Source organism: Patella vulgata, chromosome 4 (genome assembly GCF_932274485.2).
Source record: "Patella vulgata chromosome 4, xgPatVulg1.2, whole genome shotgun sequence".
NCBI classification, from domain to species: Eukaryota; Metazoa; Mollusca; class Gastropoda; family Patellidae; genus Patella; species Patella vulgata.
The window spans coordinates 73,920,004-73,942,536 of record NC_065882.2 but is presented as its reverse complement, the minus strand read 5'-3'; the positions used below and the strand labels follow the sequence as shown (position 1 = coordinate 73,942,536).

The 22,533-nt window shown below is 35.4% G+C and overlaps 2 protein-coding genes across 3 annotated transcripts in view; one reads left to right on the top strand and one right to left on the bottom strand.

Moving 5' to 3' along the window:
• LOC126819770 (histone-lysine N-methyltransferase, H3 lysine-79 specific) overlaps positions 1-11,907 on the top strand; it is a 44,283-nt gene extending 32,376 nt beyond the window's left edge. The window contains exons 23-24 of one of the 2 annotated variants that reach the window (XM_050547982.2): positions 784-2,550; positions 3,660-11,907. In XM_050547982.2, coding sequence (XP_050403939.2) covers positions 784-2,543 — 1,760 coding nt within the window. In that variant the 3' untranslated portion in view covers positions 2,544-2,550; positions 3,660-11,907. The remainder of the gene's footprint in view (positions 1-783; positions 2,551-3,659) is intronic. The other variant, XM_050547985.2, reaches the window with a different exon arrangement.
• Positions 11,908-13,309: 1,402 nt separating this feature from the next.
• LOC126819792 (cysteine-rich protein 2-binding protein) lies at positions 13,310-19,639 on the bottom strand. Its single transcript, XM_056100697.1, has 8 exons — positions 19,620-19,639; positions 19,418-19,489; positions 18,187-18,299; positions 16,759-16,845; positions 16,237-16,355; positions 14,995-15,043; positions 13,831-13,963; positions 13,310-13,503 (listed from the first exon to the last, which is right to left on the bottom strand). Exons 3-8 carry the CDS (start codon positions 18,291-18,293, stop codon positions 13,330-13,332), a joined length of 669 nt encoding a protein of 222 aa, XP_055956672.1. The 5' UTR covers positions 18,294-18,299; positions 19,418-19,489; positions 19,620-19,639; the 3' UTR covers positions 13,310-13,329.
• Positions 19,640-22,533: the final 2,894 nt, after the last annotated feature.

Below are 22,533 nucleotides of genomic sequence, written 5' to 3'. Positions count from 1 at the left end.
AAGTTACAATTACACTGTAGCTTTAAAAAATTATTGGAATTACTCTTAAAGGCGCAATTCGTCATTTGCAGTTTTGCTAAACTATCAAATTTCTCATGGTTTAATTGACTTAATTGACGCTAAATATGTACTCAGATTGAAGAATTAATTAATTAATTAACGCTAGGTAATCTCCCAGCTTGAATTCAATCGGATTTAAACTACCAATAAAAGATGGCGGCATCTTATGGCAAGCTACATTGATCGATGAAATTTCAGTTTATCATAACTTTGTAAATACCGAACAAAATTGAACCATTTATTGACTGATATTCCTTTTAGAGATCCAACCTTCACAATATTGTAGTTAGCAATCGATTACTATAGCGCGAAATAATGCATCAATCAAGCCTCTAATTTGTTAAATGTCTTAAAATAAAAAAATAACTATACTTAGAAAGTAAATTTGTACAGATACAGTTACATTGTAAATATTTGGAATGGCGATATTGGTAGAAGCATGCAGCTTTAAAAAAAAGTCAAAAAAATGAAACTGAAGATGTAATCATTATTAGTCTCGTTTTATTACTAATCAAAATTTTGACAACCGATATGATGCCAAGATGATTCTGTTTTTCTTTCTCTTCTGTTTCTTGTCTAGTCCTATCTTTTATTGCATGCTAGCTTTCAGTGGCTTTTGGTGTCTTCTGTATCTTAAATAAATAAATAAATAAACAGAAACAATTAGATACATGTAGACTTAGTAAACAAAGACTAAAATATGGCGTTTTTGTCTGCTCATAGGTGATAAAGGCCGAAAATCTGGTACCACAAATAATTGGCAAGCGCAGATCAGCAGTGGTTTTGATGCCCTTGTAGCATTTGCATCCTCGGAGCTCGACCGTAATAGAGAGATGAAAAGAAAGGGCATAGACGAAGTTGATTCAATGAGTACTCCTTCACCAAAACGACCACCAAGTGTGAAAATGGATAAAAAGAAAGAACTCGCCAAAACTGTGACAAGTTCTCCGAAATATTTACGACGCAATGGTTCGCCATCTATGAGTAGTGTATCTTCACTGAGTAGTAATACATCAAGAAACTCTCAGGGACCACGTACTCCTCCCGGATCACCGCCTACCAATAAAAGAGGACCATGTACCCCGCCTGGTTCACCTGTAAGATCACCACGCAATTCACGACCAACGAGTCGTGCAAAGTCGAGTCGCTCACATTCTTCAAGTTCATCAAGAAGTCGTTCGTCGAGCAGTTCGTCGTGTACAAGCAGTAGTAGTATGGATAGTTCAAGTGACAGTAGTGTTGAACGCCGGAAAAGTAGTGACAGATATAAGACGAAAACTTTGTTAACGTCTGAGTCTCCATTGGTCAAATCATACACAGACGCTAAAAACAATGGTGGAAATGTGCGTGTGATCAATAATACTAATTTAAATGGCGGTGGGGTCATGGTGGTTACAAATAACAATAGTATAGCCAATCATGGACTAGGTAATGTACCCCCGCCGCCGCTGCCACCTATACAGATAACGGCACCGTTGTTTCCACCGTTAGAAATTACACAAAAGAATAACGTATGTGATAAGGCATCAGTCAATAATGCTCCACACCCTAGTGTAATGTATCAACAAATGCCTCAGGGATATAATGCAGCCCATCCACATGATAATGTCCCGATGCGACCATCTAATCCACCACCACTGGGACATTTCATAAACAATAATCACGGGCCAACAGTGGCTCAAAATAACATTAGGTTACCGTTTGCTAAGATGCCAGGGAGAGCCAGTATGCCAGACCTAACACGTCCCCCACCAACTAACTTCCCTCCTAATCTCAATAACCCACCACATCCTGTCTCTATGCCCAATCTGAGTCCCCAAATTAACATCCAACAACCACCTCCCTCGAACACATCTGCTCCCATGTACAACAATAATCCCAACCACCAATGTTTCACGCCCTCACCAACACCATCCCCTGCACCACCACTTCTTCCACCAATGAATCAACCACCTCCCAGTTGCACTCCACGTTTATCCGTTACGCCCCAGAATCCTCTACCAGACATGCCCATGCACGATATGGAACCCCAACGCATGAAGAATGACATGCGACCAGGTCCCTATATCCGACCATTGATGGCCATTAACACTAATCACAATGATATTCCTTCATCTACAGTGAGGCCACCAATGAATTATCCTGACCAATCAAATTATCACCGTCCACCAGGGCCGGTAAATGGTCAACAAAGCCGACCATATTTGGGCAACAGACAAGATTATGGTCATGGTGTACGATCTAATGGCATGAGGCAAGATTTCAATGTTAGACCAGAAATGAAGGGACCTCGAACGAAGGGAATTCGGGGAGAATTTAATGGAACGAGGATCTATTTTCCATGTATGAACATGCCAGGAGGAAATGCTATGAACTCGAACCCAAATATAAGAATACAGTACAACCACAACATGACAGGCAATAATAATGGCGGCAATTGGAGAAATTATAATGGTGGTGCAGGTGGCATGGGCAGACATTAATATTTAGGTAGGTTTCTTGGTATTGTACAGTAGCACTACATCATCTCGACTTCTCTATTAGTCCATAGAATTGTCACCTGTATATTCCAGTTCAATTACTAAATGCCATTGAAACAATTTAGTCCAAAGCGTCTTATTTTTTCCCCCCTGGCCCTTTTTTTGGTAATGACATGGGAAAGTCAGAAAGATAGCGACCTGTTTTTGAAGGATTTTGATAATGTTAGTCCAATTCTTTCTCTGTAATACCTGAAAAGCTGAATCATTTACCTTTCTAAAGAAATATCTCCAATCTTTCTGCCGCTTTTCTATCCGAAGTAGAGTACAAAACATTAAAATTTCTAATTTTTTCAGTCAACATGCGAGATTAATATGATATTGTTTTGGACACAACTTTCAATATACATACAAGTCACAGAACCTAGGATACTGTACCTATAATATATACATGAAATAGGGAAAAATTTAAACTGTTGATTGTCACTTGGGGAATTTTAAATCTCTTGCAAAGTACAATATTGTGAACATTGAATCACTGAAAGGATATCAGTCCCAGCCTGAATGATTCAGTTTTGTTGAGTATTAGAAAACTACCTATGATTTTCACTGAAATATTTTGAATCCAGTTGAATCGACAGTATACAGGTGACAATTCTATGGAATACAATTACTGCTTATAACTGTATTAACCAAGTATTGTTGTGTAGATTGTCTTATCATATTTTATCATTGCTTGATAATGACTAGAGAAGCCTAGTCGAAACGTCACTCAGTAATAAGCAGTAATTGTATTCCATATTGTCACCTGTATACTCCAGTTCAATTACTAAATGCCATTGAAACAATTTATCAGTTGAATCCAAGCAAGGAAATTCACCGTTCACAATATTGTAGTTTGCAAGGGATTCCTATTGCACTAAAATGACTCCCTCATTTTGCTCAAAAGTTATCGACATTGGCTCTATCTGTGGTGCTAGAAATTTAAAGCAGAAAGATTCCTGCTTTACAATACAAATCAACTCATGAAATTTAATTCTGGTCTTTTTGATATTAAAACATTTATCAAAACATTTCTGCTTCTTTTTTTTTTTATAACCTTTTCAAATGTGTATTTTGTAGGTTATGCATTCGTAGTTGTTTTAAATAATACAGCTCAACAACAACAACAACAACAACAGCAACAACATAAATAAATAAACAACAACAACAAATAAAGATGGTGGCTGATAAGTATTAAACAAATTGATGACCAGGATGTTAAAATGGCAGCAGACTCGAAGATCAGGGCTCGACGACACAAAATGATCCCAATTTTTATAACTTTACTTTATATATTTTCCATCGTAATTTATACTGTAAAGATATTTATATCATGATATATAATATATGTAATATAATAACAATTAGGCCTAGAAATACCTACCATTTTATTTCAACTTTATAAAGTTACTGGTGGACATAATTGAATTTTAAAACAAAAACACCAAAAATATGAAATTTTGTTCCTGACAAGAGCCAGTATTGTGTCTGACTGAATGTTAGACAGACATTGCCAATGACAATTGGTTTATTTCCAGGCTTGATGATAAAACATTGTGAATTAAATTTTGATCATATAGTTTTGTTTCTGTTGAGAAAAGTACACTGTTAAAACTCCACACATTTAGTTTACTCTTTTGTTTCAACCAAGAAAAAAAATTGACATTTTTGAAGTTTGAAGACAAGAGGGGCAGACAACTGGATTACAAAATTATCAATATATACTGTAGGATACTGTAGATTTAGTCCAAATTAAATTTGTAATTTATTGTATCGAGATTATCATTAGGTTAATTCTAGAGATATAAGATAAATGTTGTTGAGATGATGTTATTCAGGGCCCTGTTCTTGAAATCTTAACTAAAGATAAAATCCATATTTCAGTAGATAATTCAATTTTGATTGGCTAAGCACTAAAATCAATCTAATATTATGCAATCAAATTACTAAAATTTGGATTTTATCTTAGTGAAAATTTCGTGAAACAGCCCCCAAGACTTATGTGACCCATGGTAGCAAAATGATCCAGAAATAACAAATCTATTACGAAATGAACAAAAATGTTAAAATAGGCTAAAACTATGCTTTTAACGATTTAACACGAAAAGCAGAAATGTAGATTTGACAAATTAAGCAAACCAAACTTTGTTAGCCTGCTTCGACATTTTGTTCATCTATTATTATCGTAAACAATGAGTTGTGACTTTCGACTCATTTTACAGTGATGGATCACATATGATAAATGGTACGTCTACCTACGTAGTGGATCACTACATGATGTTTGGCTTTGTAAATAAAGTATTTTATCTTGAATCACCTCTGCACATGCTTAAAGTCACTGATCGTCTTTTGCATTTTTCCAGACAACATCCAATTTTTTTACGGCTTAATCCATGCTAAGATGAACTTAAATTGATTATTTAACATTTAATTAAATTGGATTAAAAAGAGGCCCATCAAAAGATTTCATGAAAATTATAGGTGGCGCTGTCTGGTTTTGACAATATCCAATGACTAGCGTTTGACTCGAAATAGCACGATGACGGGAAGTAGCATAACTCCAAAACCGGATGTGGTGATCCATCGCCACCCTATCTATGTTACTCCCTGGTCCGAGCTATCAGTCTTGGGACAACCCTAGTATGGATAGTATATTAATATAGATATGTCTTCTGCAGTGGATGCCGAATATTAACAACAAATATTCAATTCATCTTTGTAAATACTGAACTGAATTTAACCAATTTTGGACTGATATTTTTTTAGAGATTAGACTTTTACAATATTGTATTTTAAAAGCCAATTAACGATCAGAGACTGTAATATCAATCTTAAATCACCTCCGCACACACATACCATAATATCAATCAATGGTTGTAAAGCTGATTAAACTGAGTTTCTTTATTTTTTACTGTAAGATAATTTGATTTATATTTCTAGTATTTACAATCAGTGGCATGCAGAGTGGGTGGGGCAGATGGGACGACGCCCCTGAACTTCCATTTCAGGAGGCATACAATCAAGGAATTGGCCCCAGGCAACACCAAACCTCTGCAAGCCACTGTTTATAATCGTTTCCACCGCCATCTTGTTTTTATAATGGAGTTACATGTAGATATTGATCATCAAGTTGCTGCCTATTTATATATCTATCTATCTATCTATAATAGTTGTGAAATCCCCATGGTCACCATAACAAACTGACCGTATATACCACCTACCTCATTCTAAACGTTAAATGTGTCAGGATAAAAGAAATAACGAAACAACCCCCCCATTACAACGTGGGTGATATTATAGTCGATGTCTATTTTCCGATCGGTTGAAGAGGTTGAATATTTCCATACACAGAGTTAAACACCACATGATTTGGGGTTAGAGTTGCCTAGGCTTTCACCTATGCATCAATTTAGGGTATGGCTACAAACAAATTCACTTTCAACACTCAAGGGCTTTCCTCATGAGCCTCATTTCCCTTATTACCCTGCGATACACTGCACTATGAAAAAATATAATACCCTGTCCGTTACATTAGCATTAAGGGTAGTTAACCTGTACTCCAAACCCATAATTCCCTAGAGAAGAATTTTCTGTTTGGGAATTGACCTCCCCAGATGGCCAGTAAATCAGGAGGTCAAAAAAATTAACCATACATTGAGATAAACATGGCAAGGGTCAGTGTCAGGGGTAGGTAATCATAACCCCGACCCAGACTTCACGAAAGATGATTTTTCCGTATGGAATTGACCTCCCCATGACCAACCGATCTGAAAATAGACAACATCGATATTATAGCTGATGTAAGATGTTCATCAAAATCCTCTGCTCTTTAGTTATAAAGAGACTGGATAATCTTGACTCAGGGGTAAAAGATGAGATCATCAAGTAACTTGAAACTTGGAAAGGGGAAGGCTTTAGATCAACTCATGTAATAACATCTATGAAAGACAAACCATAAATTAATGCTTTTGTTGTTGTCGATTGATGGGCACTGAAATCCTAGAATAGAGGGTATGAATAATCTACAACACTCGAGGATAAACTTGATATTAAGGCCACCTGCAGATTTCGTCAAGGTCGCAAGATGTAAATAGGGTTAGGCACATGCTTGTTGACAAGATTGTGGGTTAGGGTTAGTGCTAGCTTTGTTTACATCTCGTAACCTTGACGAAATCTGCAAGTGGCCTTAATATTTAGACCTAACTGTACTAGTGTATTACTGACAGACATTTTATCAGGTATAACTGAAATCATCATTTTCAGGCAGGTACATAGTATGGTTTGTCATTCTGAAATGTTAATGTATGCTTCAGTCGTGGACTGTGTTTTGTTATGTATATTTTCAAGGTGATGACCATCAAAATAATAGATCTCTTGCCATACACATCTTTAAAGTGATCATACATGTATCTCATCATGTTGATCCGTTCCTTTATTATATACCAGTTCTCATACACTCTGGTCTCTGAAAAAAAAACAACAACCACTCCATTTGTCTTTCTGATTGAAGATGTATTATCTAAGAGCTAAATCTGCATATTGCAGGTCTTTTTACTGGCTTCAAATGTTATATAAATTATTTTCTAAACATTTATTCACATGAAAAGACCATAATCAACTCTCTTATCTATGTGCATGTCCAACATGCACACACGATCTTATTTTCATGTCCCATCCGAACAACTAGATGCTGTCCACTGGGCTAATGAGTAATTCTGGTATATTTTAAAGGAACATACTGATGTGATAATGATTTTTGTTTTTTTAAGTATTATCAACTGCTTAAAACTGGAAAGTCTTTTGTAAATATTAAAGCTATAATTTAAATGTCTGTTAATGGTAACTCATTTACTGTAAAATATTTCCCTTAGTTATAATTTTTCAGATGCAAAGAATGAGTATCCATTGTTATGGAAGCATTTGAGTAGATGCTTGATTAGTCAAATACACTTCCTATAGTGTAAAATATTTCTGTTAGTAATAATCTTTCAGACGCAAAGGATTTTGTACATTTAGAAAAGTGGTCTGTCCGTTGTCAGGAGACATGAGAGAAGATGATTGATTTGTCAAGTTCACTTCCTTTCACAATAGGAGGGTGCATTCCATTGACTGTTGTTAGTTGCTATGACATCAGAAAGATAACTGATGTGTTGACAACCTGTAATTGTTAGAGTAGTTGAGACCATATATAGAATTTATAGTAGTATATTATGTATTTTTAGCAATACAGATCTACAGTTCTATTAATAAATATATTATGGAAATGTTGATAAAAATTAAGACTGTAAATAGATTAATTAATGCATGGTTACCGTAGAATTCACAGAGCTCAGATGTTATTGTTCCTTGGGCCATGTTAATGCACAGTTACTGTAGAACTTAATTCAAAGAGCTCAGATATTTTTGTTCCTTGGGCCATGTTAATGCACGGTTACTATAGAACTTAATTCAAAGAGCTCAGATGTTTTTGTTCCTTGGGCGATGTAAATGAGATCTTGAATGATTTATATGTATAATGTACTATGACTGAAAGAAATCGGCCATCTTTGAAAACTGGTGTTCTTAAAATTAGAATTGATTTAAGGTTTTTGTAAATAGGGTTCCAGATCTCAAAATCTTATAAATGGCACTATTCAATTATTGCACGTTTCTTGAAAATGGCAAATAAAATTATCAAAGTAAAAAAATGTAAATTATAGTGCCTAATCTGAAATTATTTTATAAGATAAAAAAAAGATGTTATGTAAAAAAAAAAAAATTGATTGTTATGATCTTGTTAGGGCTTTTAGAATTGTTACTTTTGGCAGACGAAATTAATCATCGAATTTGGGTAATGAATGAAATTTGTTTTGAGATTGAAATGAATTTATTAATTGAGGTAAAATGTAGATTGTTAATGTGACATGAAATGGCAAGTCATGGTTATAATATCAAAATATATCAGGTTTATGAGGTTAATTCCCCGTCAAGCTATTGTGATTTTTGTGTACGATTGATCACAATGACACACAATTTCACAATCTAGAACGTAGTATGACAGGGGAAAATTGTAGGATGAGGGTGAAAGTTTTAAGCATGCCGATAATTTAAGATCAAACTAGAATGATCTTGAAGCTCCACAGTTGTCCAGAAAATAACAATACTTTGACGGGGATTTTATTTATTTATGTAAGTGCCATTAAAACATTCCTAATATGACACTGCCGCTATTTACATCACTTCACACAACAACAAATGTGGAGTTTTTTTTATTTTAAACATTTTAGATTGTGATTTATCAATTATTAATAGGGCTGTTCCAGGAAAATGTTTCATAGTTTGAATTTTATAAATCTTATCTGGAAACTGTGAATCGTTAATGCGCATTCTTTATCACCTTGATCGTAGAGCACCTCACAGACAACAGTCAATATGTTAGGTTAAATATTTGAAACAAACTAACTTTAGCAAAATAACTTATGTAATTTTCCTATGTCCTTAGTTAATTGTAGACTGGAAGACATTGACTATCATTCATTTCATGCTTCTGGTACCTAATAGCTTCCTGTTATATTCTAATATGAAGCATTGGTGAATCTACCAGTAGGTATGAGAAAGACATTTCATAGAAGTACATGTTTTGCTACCTATATATACTGCTACCGTTCATTCTTCGAGCTTAACGTCCGCTTCCACCAAGTGTGATATCGCAGACAACCTGCTACTTGTAACCGTGGTTTAGTATAGTTTAAAGTTTTCTGCAACAGCCCTGTGTATATATTATATCTATATTTATTGCATCATTTCACATCACTATTAAAATAGGTTTTTTACTTATAAATGTTTGAGAAGGGAAATTTTTAGTTTTAAAACTATAGAGTGCATGCCTTGTAACTTTCGTATCACACATCACTATACATCACTATTAAAATAGTTTATTACATGATAAATTTTTAAATATAAATGTATAGAATGCATGCAATGTACCTGTGTAGTATATTCCATGTGTATTGGACATTTTATTGTAGAAAGTATATTAAAAAGAGCCGTATTAAGCACCTAGATGCGCTGCGATTCTCATTAAATCTATAAAACATGTACTATATCATTATGACTATTGTGTATGATTTCATTCTATATCATTGCAATCTACTCTGCCATTATATTGAATCTATGCTTGGGGGTTTATAGAGTCCCATTTTGTTATTAAAAATAAAAACAAATATAGAACCATAGATAGTGTGTTATTGTATGTGTGTAAGTATTACATAAGATTTCTAATTAAAACTTGTTGTGTGGTATTTGCATGGAATCAAGTAATTAAAGATACAATATAATTTATAATAACTTTGTAAATACTGGTAAGGTAAATATTATTTTTATTCTCTAAATTATTAAAGATTTTTTTCCTCTATTACAACTATCTAAATAAATAAACAATGTTTTGAAGATGTCTCTTTTCTATGAATTTTCTTTCCATTTCCTAGCTTGGAAATGGTTCATGAATGCATTACAATAGGTTGAGGGTTTGAGAGGTCATTTTACGTTTAAATAAATGTATGTATTGTGCGAATTGGAATTTATCATTTAAAGAAATCATTAAATTGAAATTATTAGCATACGAGTACAACCATCAATAAGTGTGTGTATTGTTGAAACTGGTTTTTATAATTAAGCAAATCGTTAAATAAATTAAATTTATTACCATCCATCATTGAATGTTTAATGTAGGTAAATTAAGAGTGCAAGTAATATATGCCATCTTCATAATGTCATGGGTCACAAACATGCATGTCTTTTACCTCCACTGTAGTAGCTAAATTGTTGTCTGCTAGGATAAAAAAATATTCTTATGGAAAAATTAAAGTCAATTTGGGTTGGGTGGTCTACAAATCATTAGGTCTGTCCCATGCATGTATGTGGCAAGTAGTAGAGCCTCATGTCCTCAATGCATGTGACATGAGTTCAGTCACATGCTTGAATGAGACAAGTAGCAGGGTCTTGTGTCCTCGGGAGTTGAGTACCATGCTTTTATGTGACAGATAGTATGGTCTCATGTCCTCAATGCAAGTGCCGTGAGTTCAATCCCATGCTTTTAGGGTCACATTCTTCTTTTTCCTCCCACAGGAAAGTATACTGTCTGTTACCCTTGGATTGAAGTGCCCAGCCAATCAAACAGCTGCATTCAGAAAACTTATTTTTCATAGTACAACAAACTTAGCTAATGCAGTGAAAGTATCGGACACGACTTGACCTTATTAAGATGTAAAAGACATGAACAACTATAAATAATACGTGTTTATTAAAATTACAAAAAAAAAAGAATTCATTTTCTTAGTTTTTATAATGATTTTTAATATGAAGACATTCAATTAATTAATTATTTTCTTAATGAACTTTTTATTTTGTGTGAATATTTATTTATTAATTATAATGTTGTAAAATATGAAATATTAGATGATATATTTAGAAAGTGTTACTATAGGTATGTAATATAGAAATAGTGGTTATTGGCTAGTTGAATGTTTAACTTAAAAAGTTGTACAGGTATCGATATGGAGGTTTGACCTGAAACTTTTTACCTGATAGAAGCTGTTACATCAGAGCGTCGCTATAAGGCCAGTTTCGGTATAAGACAGTTGTCAACATGGCTCCCAACAGTGATATAATGAAGCCCTATTGTAATATATAAGGGGGCGACACAACACTGGCAGCAGTCTTTAAATAGGGGTAATAAAAATTTTCTGCAAGGCCACTGTCAGTATAAGACAGTTGTCAAAATGGCTTCTAGTGATGCCCTAATTCATGACACACTGGTAGCAGATGCAACATTTCTTGACTTGTGTTATTAGCTCTATTCTTGGATTAGAGCTAATAAAACAAGTCAAGAAATGTTGCAGAATCTGAAAGTTTTACCACCAAGTTCTTGAATGATGACGTGGGCTAATGGATACCGCCTTCGTCATTTAGACCTCGTTAGGAGAATTCAAATCTTAAAAGTTTAAGGGCTATGATCCTAAAAGCTAACTTGGGTATCTCCTTCTGATTTAACCTTGCCCTGGGAAAATAATAATCTAAAAGTTTTAGGGCTGTGGTCCTGAATGCTGACTTGGGATAGTCCTTGTGGGTGGATAATTCCTGTATGGGAAGTATGAATGTACATAAAAGTAAATTATATTGTAAGTTGTCACCACGGTAAATATGATGTCCTGGTTGAAATGGTTTATGTATATTGTTTGATGGTTTTCAGAGTTGTAATTTCTATGTAATTTATCAATGGGGTTTTTATCAAGTATTTTAGAGTTTTCATGCTTGTAAAACAGTCATGATAAAAAATTATTATATGACATTTAATTTGTTGTGTTTATTAATATTCGGCATTCAGCCATTTTGTTTGGGGGCTACAGTGGTCGAGTGGTAGGACACTGACCTTTCAACCAGAATGTCCCTAGATGTGTTGAAGCCAAGGTGTGGCATCTGGGGGCTCCCAAGAAAAGTGTTTCCTAGTCGTTTGTTGCCTAGAATTTCCACAGGTTCAGATTCAGGAATTAATGAGTCAAATTCTTCCTTAACGGGTGTTGTCTGCAAGGAGACAGTCGTCTAGTCGCATGTCAAGGGTGTTGCCTAGTCACATGTCAGGGGTGGTGTCTGCAGGGCTGACAAGGAGAGAGTTGCATGTCGGGGGTGTTGTCTGCAGGATCTGACAAGGAGAGAGTTGCCTAGTTATTTGGATGGGTCTTAAAAACAGTGAGAGGACCCGGAGAAACCACGCCAGTTGACTCAATGACAGACCTTATGATACAGCTCGCACGTGCTAACCAATATGGCCATCCAACACATTGGGAGCACTTGAAGTTCACTTGCAGTTGGAATTCAATGAAGAGTACATGGCGACACAAGGTCTTTGTTTTATCTGTATAATAGGACCTTTCATGATCATTATCACTCCAAACTTAAAGATACATTATGCAAGAGCTAAATCTGTCTATTGCAGGTCTTTCTTTAGGCCTGAAATGTTATCTAAATTATTAATTAGACATTAATTAACTTATCCAGACCATAGTCAACTCTAGATGGCATCGCTAGCCTGTGATCATAAGTGGATTGTGAGCCGATTTACTGCATAACTTTCTGTCTCGATTTAACGATTAAATGGATAATCGAGACTATGCTGTTTATCATACTGACTTTAGTAATGATTACCAAGGCTAGGCAGAAATTTCATTCGCTTTGTTCTCCTTTCATAGTGGATCAATTTGAATGAAATTTTCAACAAATTGCCTTTACGTTATCTAGTGTTTAACTATTATAGTGAGAATTGCCAACTCGTTATCGAATCTCCCATAATGTATCTTTAAGGTGTTGCTCCTGGAAATAAGTGACCTAATCAGTAATCACTGGGATGGTGGCAAGCAGGAGAACACAGACGAACGTTGCCAACCTTGAGTTAAATGTCCTATTTTTCAGGTTTTAAAGAGTCCTCTAAGTTTACCAGATGAAACTAAAAAAAAATGAAATGGGGTTCTCCTCTGCACCAATCAGGCAAATAAAAGATGTGCTATCAATGATATTTTGCCTGGACAGTGGCACTACAGACTATTCTTATTTTGAATTCCAACTGTCAAAGGTTTCTTCTACGTGTACACAAAACCTTGGTTATTTGTCCTCTGTCCTGAACCAGTGATGAGGGGGTAACTACACCTGAAAGTCTTGAGGAACTTTCTCGGCCAACTATTATTAAAACAACAACAATCACTCTAATTTTATTCTGTCATTTTCTTAATCGGAGAAAGAAAGCATGTTTGCATTCTTTAGAGTCTAGTGGATAATATTTATCATAAAAGTCCAGAAGAAATTCTTCGGGTTTAAATCCAAATTTCTGATAAAGCAACATGCCAGGATTGGTAGCGGATACATGAAGAGTTACATCTTTACCCATACACGTCTGAAAATAAAAAAAAAAGAGGCTGTAACCTTTGACCTTCTTTCTAATGAACTAACGAACTGCGAAAATATTAAATTAGGAATATTGTTATAAATTTATAAAAACAAACAACATCCATTTTTTGCATCAAGTTAAAACCAAGGCCCGGTTTAGCAATAGGGGAGAGAGAGAGAGAGAGAGGTAGGTCAGTTCGGGACTAACACATGGTTCAATTTTATTTCAATAATTTGCTTGTGCGTTGGGGTCTTTAGCAGTGGGAGGAAACCGGAGGACCCGGGGAAACCCATAAGGTTGGATAACGGTTAAAGAATGGCAATTAACTCTTACCTGTATTAAATGATAAACCATAAATTTAGCGATACCAGCTCGCCTCCATTCAGGATGTGTAAATATAAACGATATATACGCTTCATTATATTTAACGTCTGGCACCATAAACGCAAAACCTATCACAATTTTTCTGAAAAGGAACAACAAAACTGTTATAACATTGTTATTGGATGTGCATGGCAAAACCTGAAAACAATAGTCAATACAGTACATCAACAAAGTGAAATGAAATGAAATAGGGTTTAATGTCCTACTGTTCTGCTCCTATACTGGGCTAATGAAAATGGGCATATGCCATACAGTGTGCTATGAGGGAAATTTTGCCCAGGCAGCGCGGCACTATGGCTTGCTCTTATATTGAATTCCAACTGCCAAGGGATCTTTTACATGCACGCCAATGTATACATGAGACCTCGGTTTTTCGTACCAGCCAAATGACTAGATAGCTGTCCTTGCCAGGCCCTCCGTCCTGCACCACTGGCAAGGGGAAACCACGTTGGAAAATCACAATGAACTTTCTCGGCCAAAGCAGGGATCAAACAGCCGACCTCCAGGCTAGCCAGCCAGCGTCTTACCAACTTAGCCACCGTGGCTCCCTCATCAACAAAGTGATTCTGTGTCAATTATAGTACACTTTAAATGAAGATCTATTAACTCTCTGATCATCATTTTAAATCCTTTGCAAATTAAAATATGGGGAATTTGAATCTCTAGAGGAATATCAGTTCAAAAATGATTCAGTATTTACAAATATATGATAAATTTAAAATGTGGATACATTTGGCAACCATTGCACCAGTTATTATCATCTATAAAATTTGATTGAGACCCCCTCAAACTAGGTAATATTTGGGGCTAACATATGGTTCAATTTCATCTCAATAAAGGGTCTTTGATACAGAGAGAGAGAGATAGATGGGGCCACAAAGTAGGTCAATTTTATTTCAATAATTTGCTTGCACGTAGGGATCTTCAGAAGTGGGAGGAAACCAGAGGACATGGAGAAAACCCACGAGGTTGGACAGGTGACCCTACTCCTTGTCACGTACAACCGGGAATCGAAACCACGCCATTTGACTCAATGAGAGACCTTATGATCTAAAGCACTTGCTATAAAAACCATTCAGCCACCCAACCTCCTTATTATCAATGGAGACTTACCTAAATAAAACAACACAAGTAAAATCTGGGTAGTGAAGACATTCTGATACTGAAAAATAAAACAGTGATGACAACTGGTTTTAGTATACACATACACTGTAACCTGGGTATCATTTAATCTTGTGTATCTAGCACTAATTTCTTTCACATTTGTTTGATATCAAATCTTTGTTTAAAAATTTATAAAAAATCATTTAAAATCACCCAAAATCATCTAATTTGAACTTGTGTCCAATTTAAAGCTGACCATTCAATTTTGATGAGTGTCCAATATTACAAGCGTTTAATTTCTCAATCACTGTTAAAAATAAACAACCCTATTGATGTATACTATAATGATTAATTTTTGAACAATGGTCAAGAAACTAAATACTTGTAAATTGGACACTCATTATCAAAATTAAGCAGTCAGCTATAAACTGGACAAAAGTACAAATTAGATGATTTTTGGTGATTTTAAACGATTTTTACAAATTTTTAAACAAAGATTTGACATTAAAGATACATTCCCGGGTACAAACTGGGTGATTTGATGATATATTTGGACTAAAAACATATTCAAACTAATTAATTTATCATTATTTTCCTTCAAATCCTTCTCAAAACATTGCAATTGTCAGGGAATAGCTGGCTATAAAAAATCGATCAAAAGAGGTCATGTTTGTGTCATGTGACACAACGGGTGCGAGGTCAGAGGAGAATTCGTTGCATACACAAGACGATGTTGCCTTTATCGCTGACTATTTATTACAAATATTGAAGCCTAATTAAATTCTCAGATTATCCACAGCCCGCATCTTTTTCTGTGATTTTTATATCAGAAAGTGTTGTACGTCTAACTCTTCATAAAGTTTATCAACATTTACATCAAGCACTCAATCTCCGCGTGCAACCTCCTAATCGTTGGGCTGTCGATTAGGGAAACCCGTACATTTTTGTCCTGTATGTGCTCCATAAGATTGGATATCTCTACTTTCCATATATACTAAAATTGCCATACTTTTATTGGGAATAACCACCTGATAAATACTTTTCGGGGAACGTAGCTTTAAACTAATATCAAGAGAGAGAGAGAGAAATGGGGTTTAAGGTCCACTTGACTCAATGACAGATCTTATGATCGGACATGTTAAACCATCCCGCCACCTAACACCACCTTATTTTAGCGAGCATCTCTGGCTGTTATAAAGCTATCAAAAAAATAAATGGAAAGACCATCATAATATTTATAAAATAACTTACGATCTATACCAGGCCAGAAGAACTGTTGACATAAAACATTGACTGATGGGATATGTTGTGGTCTGACATAACAATAGTCTATAGGTGGTGGGGGTGGGGCCTTCCACGTCGGATCATTCCTGGAAATATAGGGAGAAAGATATTCAATAAAACAGTGTCCTACTTTTCTGCACCAATCTAGCTAATGAAGACAGGCATACACCATACAGTGCGTTATTGACAAAGTTTGTTCAGACAGCAGCTAAGGTTTCTTTTAGTTTTACACACACACCAATGTATACACAGGATTTCAGTTTTTCATTCTATCTGAACTAGTTAACGCTGTTCATTGCCAGGCCCTTCGTCCAGCACTACCGACAAGGGGAAATCACAATTAAAAATCTTGAGGTACTTTCTTAGCAAACCCCAGTCTTTCTGGTTAGTGAACTAGTGCCTTACTTACCACCATGGCTCCACAAAAGTACAAAGTACAAAGTATAAAAATAAAAACTAATCATACTATCAAACATTATTTTTATTTACCGATGAGGATAAGCCTTGATTTCTTCTAACAAACGCATCTTTAAAGGTCGGGATTCGTAATCTCTTCTAATAAATGGCTTTAAGATTCTACAATAGATAATAAAATAATTCATACATTTTTTTATTTGACATTAATAAATATGAAGATATATGTCATATACTATGACCAGAATATAAACACTTTTCGTGGTTGTGGCAAGGGTCCCAGTGATATTTACAGCTCAGGGCCCCAAGCAAGCTTAATCCTAACCTGTATGTTATACATCTTGTATATCCACTATTAACAACATTTTAAAATATAAAGTTTCCTTTCAAGTTTTCTCTAAAACACAAAACCAATATTTTAATTATGAACACCATAAGTCATGCAATTTCAACAAGTATGGTGTCTACTTTTGGTGTAAGTAACAGCAAGACATTTTATAATTGGATACTGTGGATGAAATAAACAGAATAGAATAGAACAGAGCACCACCGAACCGAGCCAAACCGAGCCAAGCCGAACAGAAATTGTTTATAATAGTGACACATGTTATATTACATACAACATAATTTATGACATAGTTCAAACACCCAACCTATTACGTTTATTATTAGTCACCTTAAATATAAATGAGTACAAGTAATAATATAAACATTTGTAGATATTTGTTAAGAGATTATTTATGTACAAGTCGCCTATCGGTGTGTGATAGAAATTTTTGATGGGTCTAATTTTCATCAGATTGGTTTGGTTTTCTTAATTAAATGTAAAATAATCAATCTGAGTATATTTCAGCGTGGATCAAACATACATTATGAAAGAGTTAAATCTGCCTATTGCAGGCCCCGAGTTCACAAAGCATTCTCAGACTTAGTTAAGAATTTACTCAAAAGTGTTCACCTTATTTTAACTAAAATATACCCTTTTATAAAACTTTTGTTGTTTTAATATATCAAATACATCAATAAGAAACTACAAGCGTGTGTACATAGTTCAAAGATATTTCCAATAACAGTGCTTGAAAGGTGAGTTAATCCTTAACTTAAGTCTGAGAATGCTTTGTGATATCGGAGCCAGGGCTTTCTTTAGGCCTGAAATGTTATATAAACTATTAATTAGACATTTCTTAACATTATCAAGTCTCAATGCCATCGAACAGGTCTGATTTTAAGTAGATTAGAACCTGTTCAGCCATTTAATGATTTAATCTAAATCGTGAAGTGAGGCTAAGCTTCGAACAACCAGTACGGTGGTTACAATCAGTGCACATATCTTGTCAAACCTTTAAAGGCTAAAAATTTGAATGAAATTTTCAATATACATGTATTCATTTTGCATTATTTTTGAACTATTATAGCAAGAATGGCCAGCTCTTTATCAAATTCTTACATAATTTATCTGAATGTCTCAAATAATAAGATGTTGTCCTGTAAATATTAGTTTACCTGGCAGTATAAGGACTTCTGATACTCAATAACTGATCATCTTCTGTTCCTACCAGACGATTTAAAAAAGATGGACGTTCTGGTTCCAAGTTGTAAGAGACTTTCATTCCTCCCTGAAGACAATAAAAATCCATGTAGAAAGTCTTGATAACGGATACCTATACCTCTTTAAAATCATATATACATAAAGTTTATGTAATTAAATGGCGTTTAATATCATACTGTTCGGCTATAACTGGGCTAATGAAGATGGACACACCCAATTAAAATGGGGTTTAAGATCATACTGGTCTGCTATAACTGGGCTAATGAAGCCGGACACACTCTCATTGTGCTATGAGGGAAATTTTGCCTGGACAGCCGCACTACAACCTAATCTCATATCAAATTTTAACTCTCTAGGAACCTTTTAGGTACATGCCAAGGTGTTCAAGGGACCTCAGTTTTTCATCCAATTTGTATGCGTTGTCCTTTGCCAGGTCCCGCTGGTCTGCGGGCTAGCGAACCACTGTCTTACTCAATGAGCCACAATGGCTCCATAAAGTTTATGATAAACACTTGACACAATTGCCAGTGCATGTAAAAGATCCCTTAGCAGTTGGAATTTAAAAGTTATGTTGAAACATCGCTGCCCAGACAACATACTCCTTGTGCACATACAGACATCACAAACAATGAACATCCATATAAGATCCAGTGAATGGATCTGGGGGCTAGTCGTAAGCGTCCACCGCGCTGTACAGTCCCTAGGGTCTGTAGTTGCACAAACTTCACTCAAAATGATAACAAACTAACAATAAGGGTATATTTTTCAAACGTTGTATAATAATAGTGTGAGTCAAGATCTGATATATGCTACATAAAATATAAATGACATGTAGGCACATTGAGGGGAAAATTATGTTGATGGCAGATGGAATTTAAAGCAGAGTAGGCGGAAATGATGCTGCCATAGCAAAAGTTTTCTCCCCATCACCACACACATCATTTGAAATAAAATGTTAGTTCTTTAATTATTATAAAATATTTGTACACCTACAACCAGTTTAACACCCATAGAAAACCATGACAACATTAATATAAAATTTTTCTATACTGAAATCGGTCTAACACCTGTAGATCATCATGACAAGATTAGTATAAAATATTTCAAATTATATACCTGAAATCTGTCTTACACCCATAGATCACCATGACAACATTATTATAAAGTGTTTAAAATTATAAATACCTGAAATCTGTCTAACACGCGTAGATCACCATGAGGAAACTGTGTATAAGGAACACCAAAACTATCTTTATTCTGTAATATAATAAACCATAAGTTTGTACAATAAAATGATGAAATTTAGATAACATTTAAAGCCAAAAGAAAGACATGCCATAGGCAGATTTAGCTCTTACATATTGCATCTTTAATCATAATACTACACCTTTGATATGATATTTCCATTAGTTAAACCTTTGATATATTTCCATTTGTTAAACATAATACTACACCTTTGATGTGATATTTCCATTGATTAAACATAATTTACCTTTGATGTGATATTTCCATTTGTAAAACATAATACTACACCTTTAATACGATATCTCTATTAGTTAAACCTTTGATAAAACATAATACTTTACCTTTGGTGTGATATTTCCATTATTTAAACATAATACTTTACCTATATATTTCCATTAGTTAAACATAATACTACATAATTTACCATTGATACAATATTTCCATTTGTTAAACACAATTTACCTTTGATATGATATTTCCATTTTTTAAACACAATTTACCTTTGATATGATATTTCCATTTGTTAAACACAATTTACCTTTGATATGATATTTCCATTGGTTAAACACAATTTACCTTTGATATGATATTTCCATTTGTTAAACATTTATTAACTTCATGATCTAAATCAAATACTGGTAAACCTCTTTCACGTTTTAACTGAAATACAAGTTACAAAACATATCTATATATAGAAAAGAGAAAGATTGTTTGTTTGTTCGATATAGGCAACAAAGTGATCGCGAGAGAGAGAGAGAGAAATGGGGTTTAACGTCCATTCGACACAAACTAGGTCATTTCGGGACTAACACGATTCAATTTTATTTCAATAATTTGCTTGTGCATAGGGGTCTTTAGCAGTGGGAGGAAACTGGAGTACCTGGAGAAAACCTACAAGGTTGGACAGGCAACCCTACTCCTTGTCACATACAACCAGGGAATCGAAACCACACCAGCTGACTCAATGACAGACCTTATGATACAGCGCGCACGTGCTAACCATTCGGCCATCCAACCCCCCACGAAGTGAAATGAAATGAAATGGGGTTTAACGTCCTACTGTTCTGCTCCTAAACTGGGCTAATGAAGACGGGCATATGCCATACAGTGTGCTATGAGGGAAATTTTGCCCGGGCAGCGGCGCTACGGCCTATTCTTATATCGAATTCCAACTGCAAAGGGATCTTTTACGTGCACGCAAATATGTACACGGGACCTCGGTTTTTCGTCCCATCCGAACGACTAGACAGCTGTCCTTGTCAGGCCCTCCGTCCTGCATCACTGACGGAAAATCTGGATGAACTTTCTCGGCCAATGACAGGCCTTATGATACAGCATGCTAACCATTCGGCCATCCAACCCCCCGATAAATATTCTCTTATTGTCATCAAGCACAGTGATTGTTGTCCCATATAACTGGGTTAGTTGTCTTGTTTCTAATAATTGTTTGTTTGTTTGATATAGGCAACAAAGTGATTGCGAGAGAGAGAGAGAGAAATGGGGTTTAACGTCCATTCGACACAAACTAGGTCATTCGTAAGGTACAATTGATTTATACCTGTCTGACGATAAGTTTTCGTCGAAATCTATTAACTTCTGGTGAAAGCTGTTCTTTTTCGGCGACCATATTTAATCTGTTTAACAAGAGACGTTCGTCATAGACACTGATTGGTTTATATCTGTTCAGAAAAAAGAAAGAGAAATGGGCTGTAACGTCCACTCGACACAAACTAGGTAATTTCAGGATAAACAAATAGTTCCATTTTATTTCAATAAATCAAACCCTGATCACTATTTGAACCCATGATCACCATGCATGATGAATAATTCACCCATTCTAAAGATCCCACAAAAGATGCTTAGAAAATCAATTCTGAATTTTATTTATCAAAGATTATGCCACAATCAGATCAGAAATTAGGACCATAAGTGACATTCCTGGAAGTAAAGCAAAAGCAAAACGGAGAGAAAACAAAACTAAAAGATTCTAATAAGAGCTAAAAGAGTGACGTTTATGAGAGTTACCTTTTAACTGCCGGTTTAATTTCTTCTTCTTTTATCTTTGGTTGACTGATGACCGACTCCTCGGACGTATCACTGGATTGATCATCATCATCATCATCAGCATCATCATCATCATCATTATCATCATCACCATCAATATCCTTCATATCTCTCTTTATACCAGTTTGTTGTTCTGTAGGATAATTATTATCATCTTCATCTTTTGGTTCCGTTTTAATCTTACTGATTATCTCCCCTGACACAGCAGTGGGATCAGATTTATCTGTAATATAAATCATTTGAGATGAGATTTAACATTCTGCTTTTCTACATCAACACGGGGATCACGTGGCTAAGTGGGTAAGACGCTGGCTCGCTAGCCTGGAGGTCGGGTGTTCGATCGCTGCATTGGCCAAGAAAGTTCATCCAGATTTTCCGGCGTGGTTCCCCCTTGTCAGTGATGCAGGACGGAGGGCCTCATAACACACTGTATGGTGTATGCCCGTCTTCATTAACCCAGTTTAGGAGCAGAACAGAAGGATGTTAAACCCCATTTCATTTCATTTCATTTCTACATCAACACAGCCAATAAGAGTGAGAGAGAAATGGGGTTTAACGTCCACACGAAATAAACTAGGCCATTTTGGGACTAACATATGGTTCAATTCTATCGAATAATTCGCTTGCACTTAGGGGTCTTGCAGTGGGGGGAAAAGGGAGGACCCTGAGAAACCCCACAGGGTTGGACAGGTGAACCTACTACTTGTCACGTACAAGCATGGAGTCGAAACAACTCAATGACAGATCTTGTAATTTAACTCGCACACTTTAAACCAATAATTCGCTTGTGCGTTGGGGTCTTTAGCAGTGAGAGGAAACCAGAGGACCCAGTGAAAACCCACGAGGTTGGACAGGCGACCCTACTCCTTGTCACATACAACCGGGGAATCGAAACCACGCCAGTTGACTCAATGGCAGGCCATCCAACCCCCCCCCACCATCTTGTTTGGGGTCTAGCAACACTGTCCAATGGACAATTCGCCTCCAAATAT

What these genes read in the sequence shown, in the direction of transcription:
- LOC126819792 (XM_056100697.1), bottom strand. Translation starts at nt 18,293, where the DNA reads ATGAAAGTCTCTTACAACTTGGAACCAGAACGTCCATCTTTTTTAAAT. An exon ending in AGAAGTCCTTATACTGCCAG is followed by an intron (nt 16,846 to 18,186) that starts GTAAACTAATAT and finishes TATCTATTGTAG; the next exon opens with AATCTTAAAGCCATTTATTA. An exon ending in ACTTGTGTTGTTTTATTTAG is followed by an intron (nt 13,964 to 14,994) that starts GTAAGTCTCCAT and finishes GTTCCTTTTCAG; the next exon opens with AAAAATTGTGATAGGTTTTG.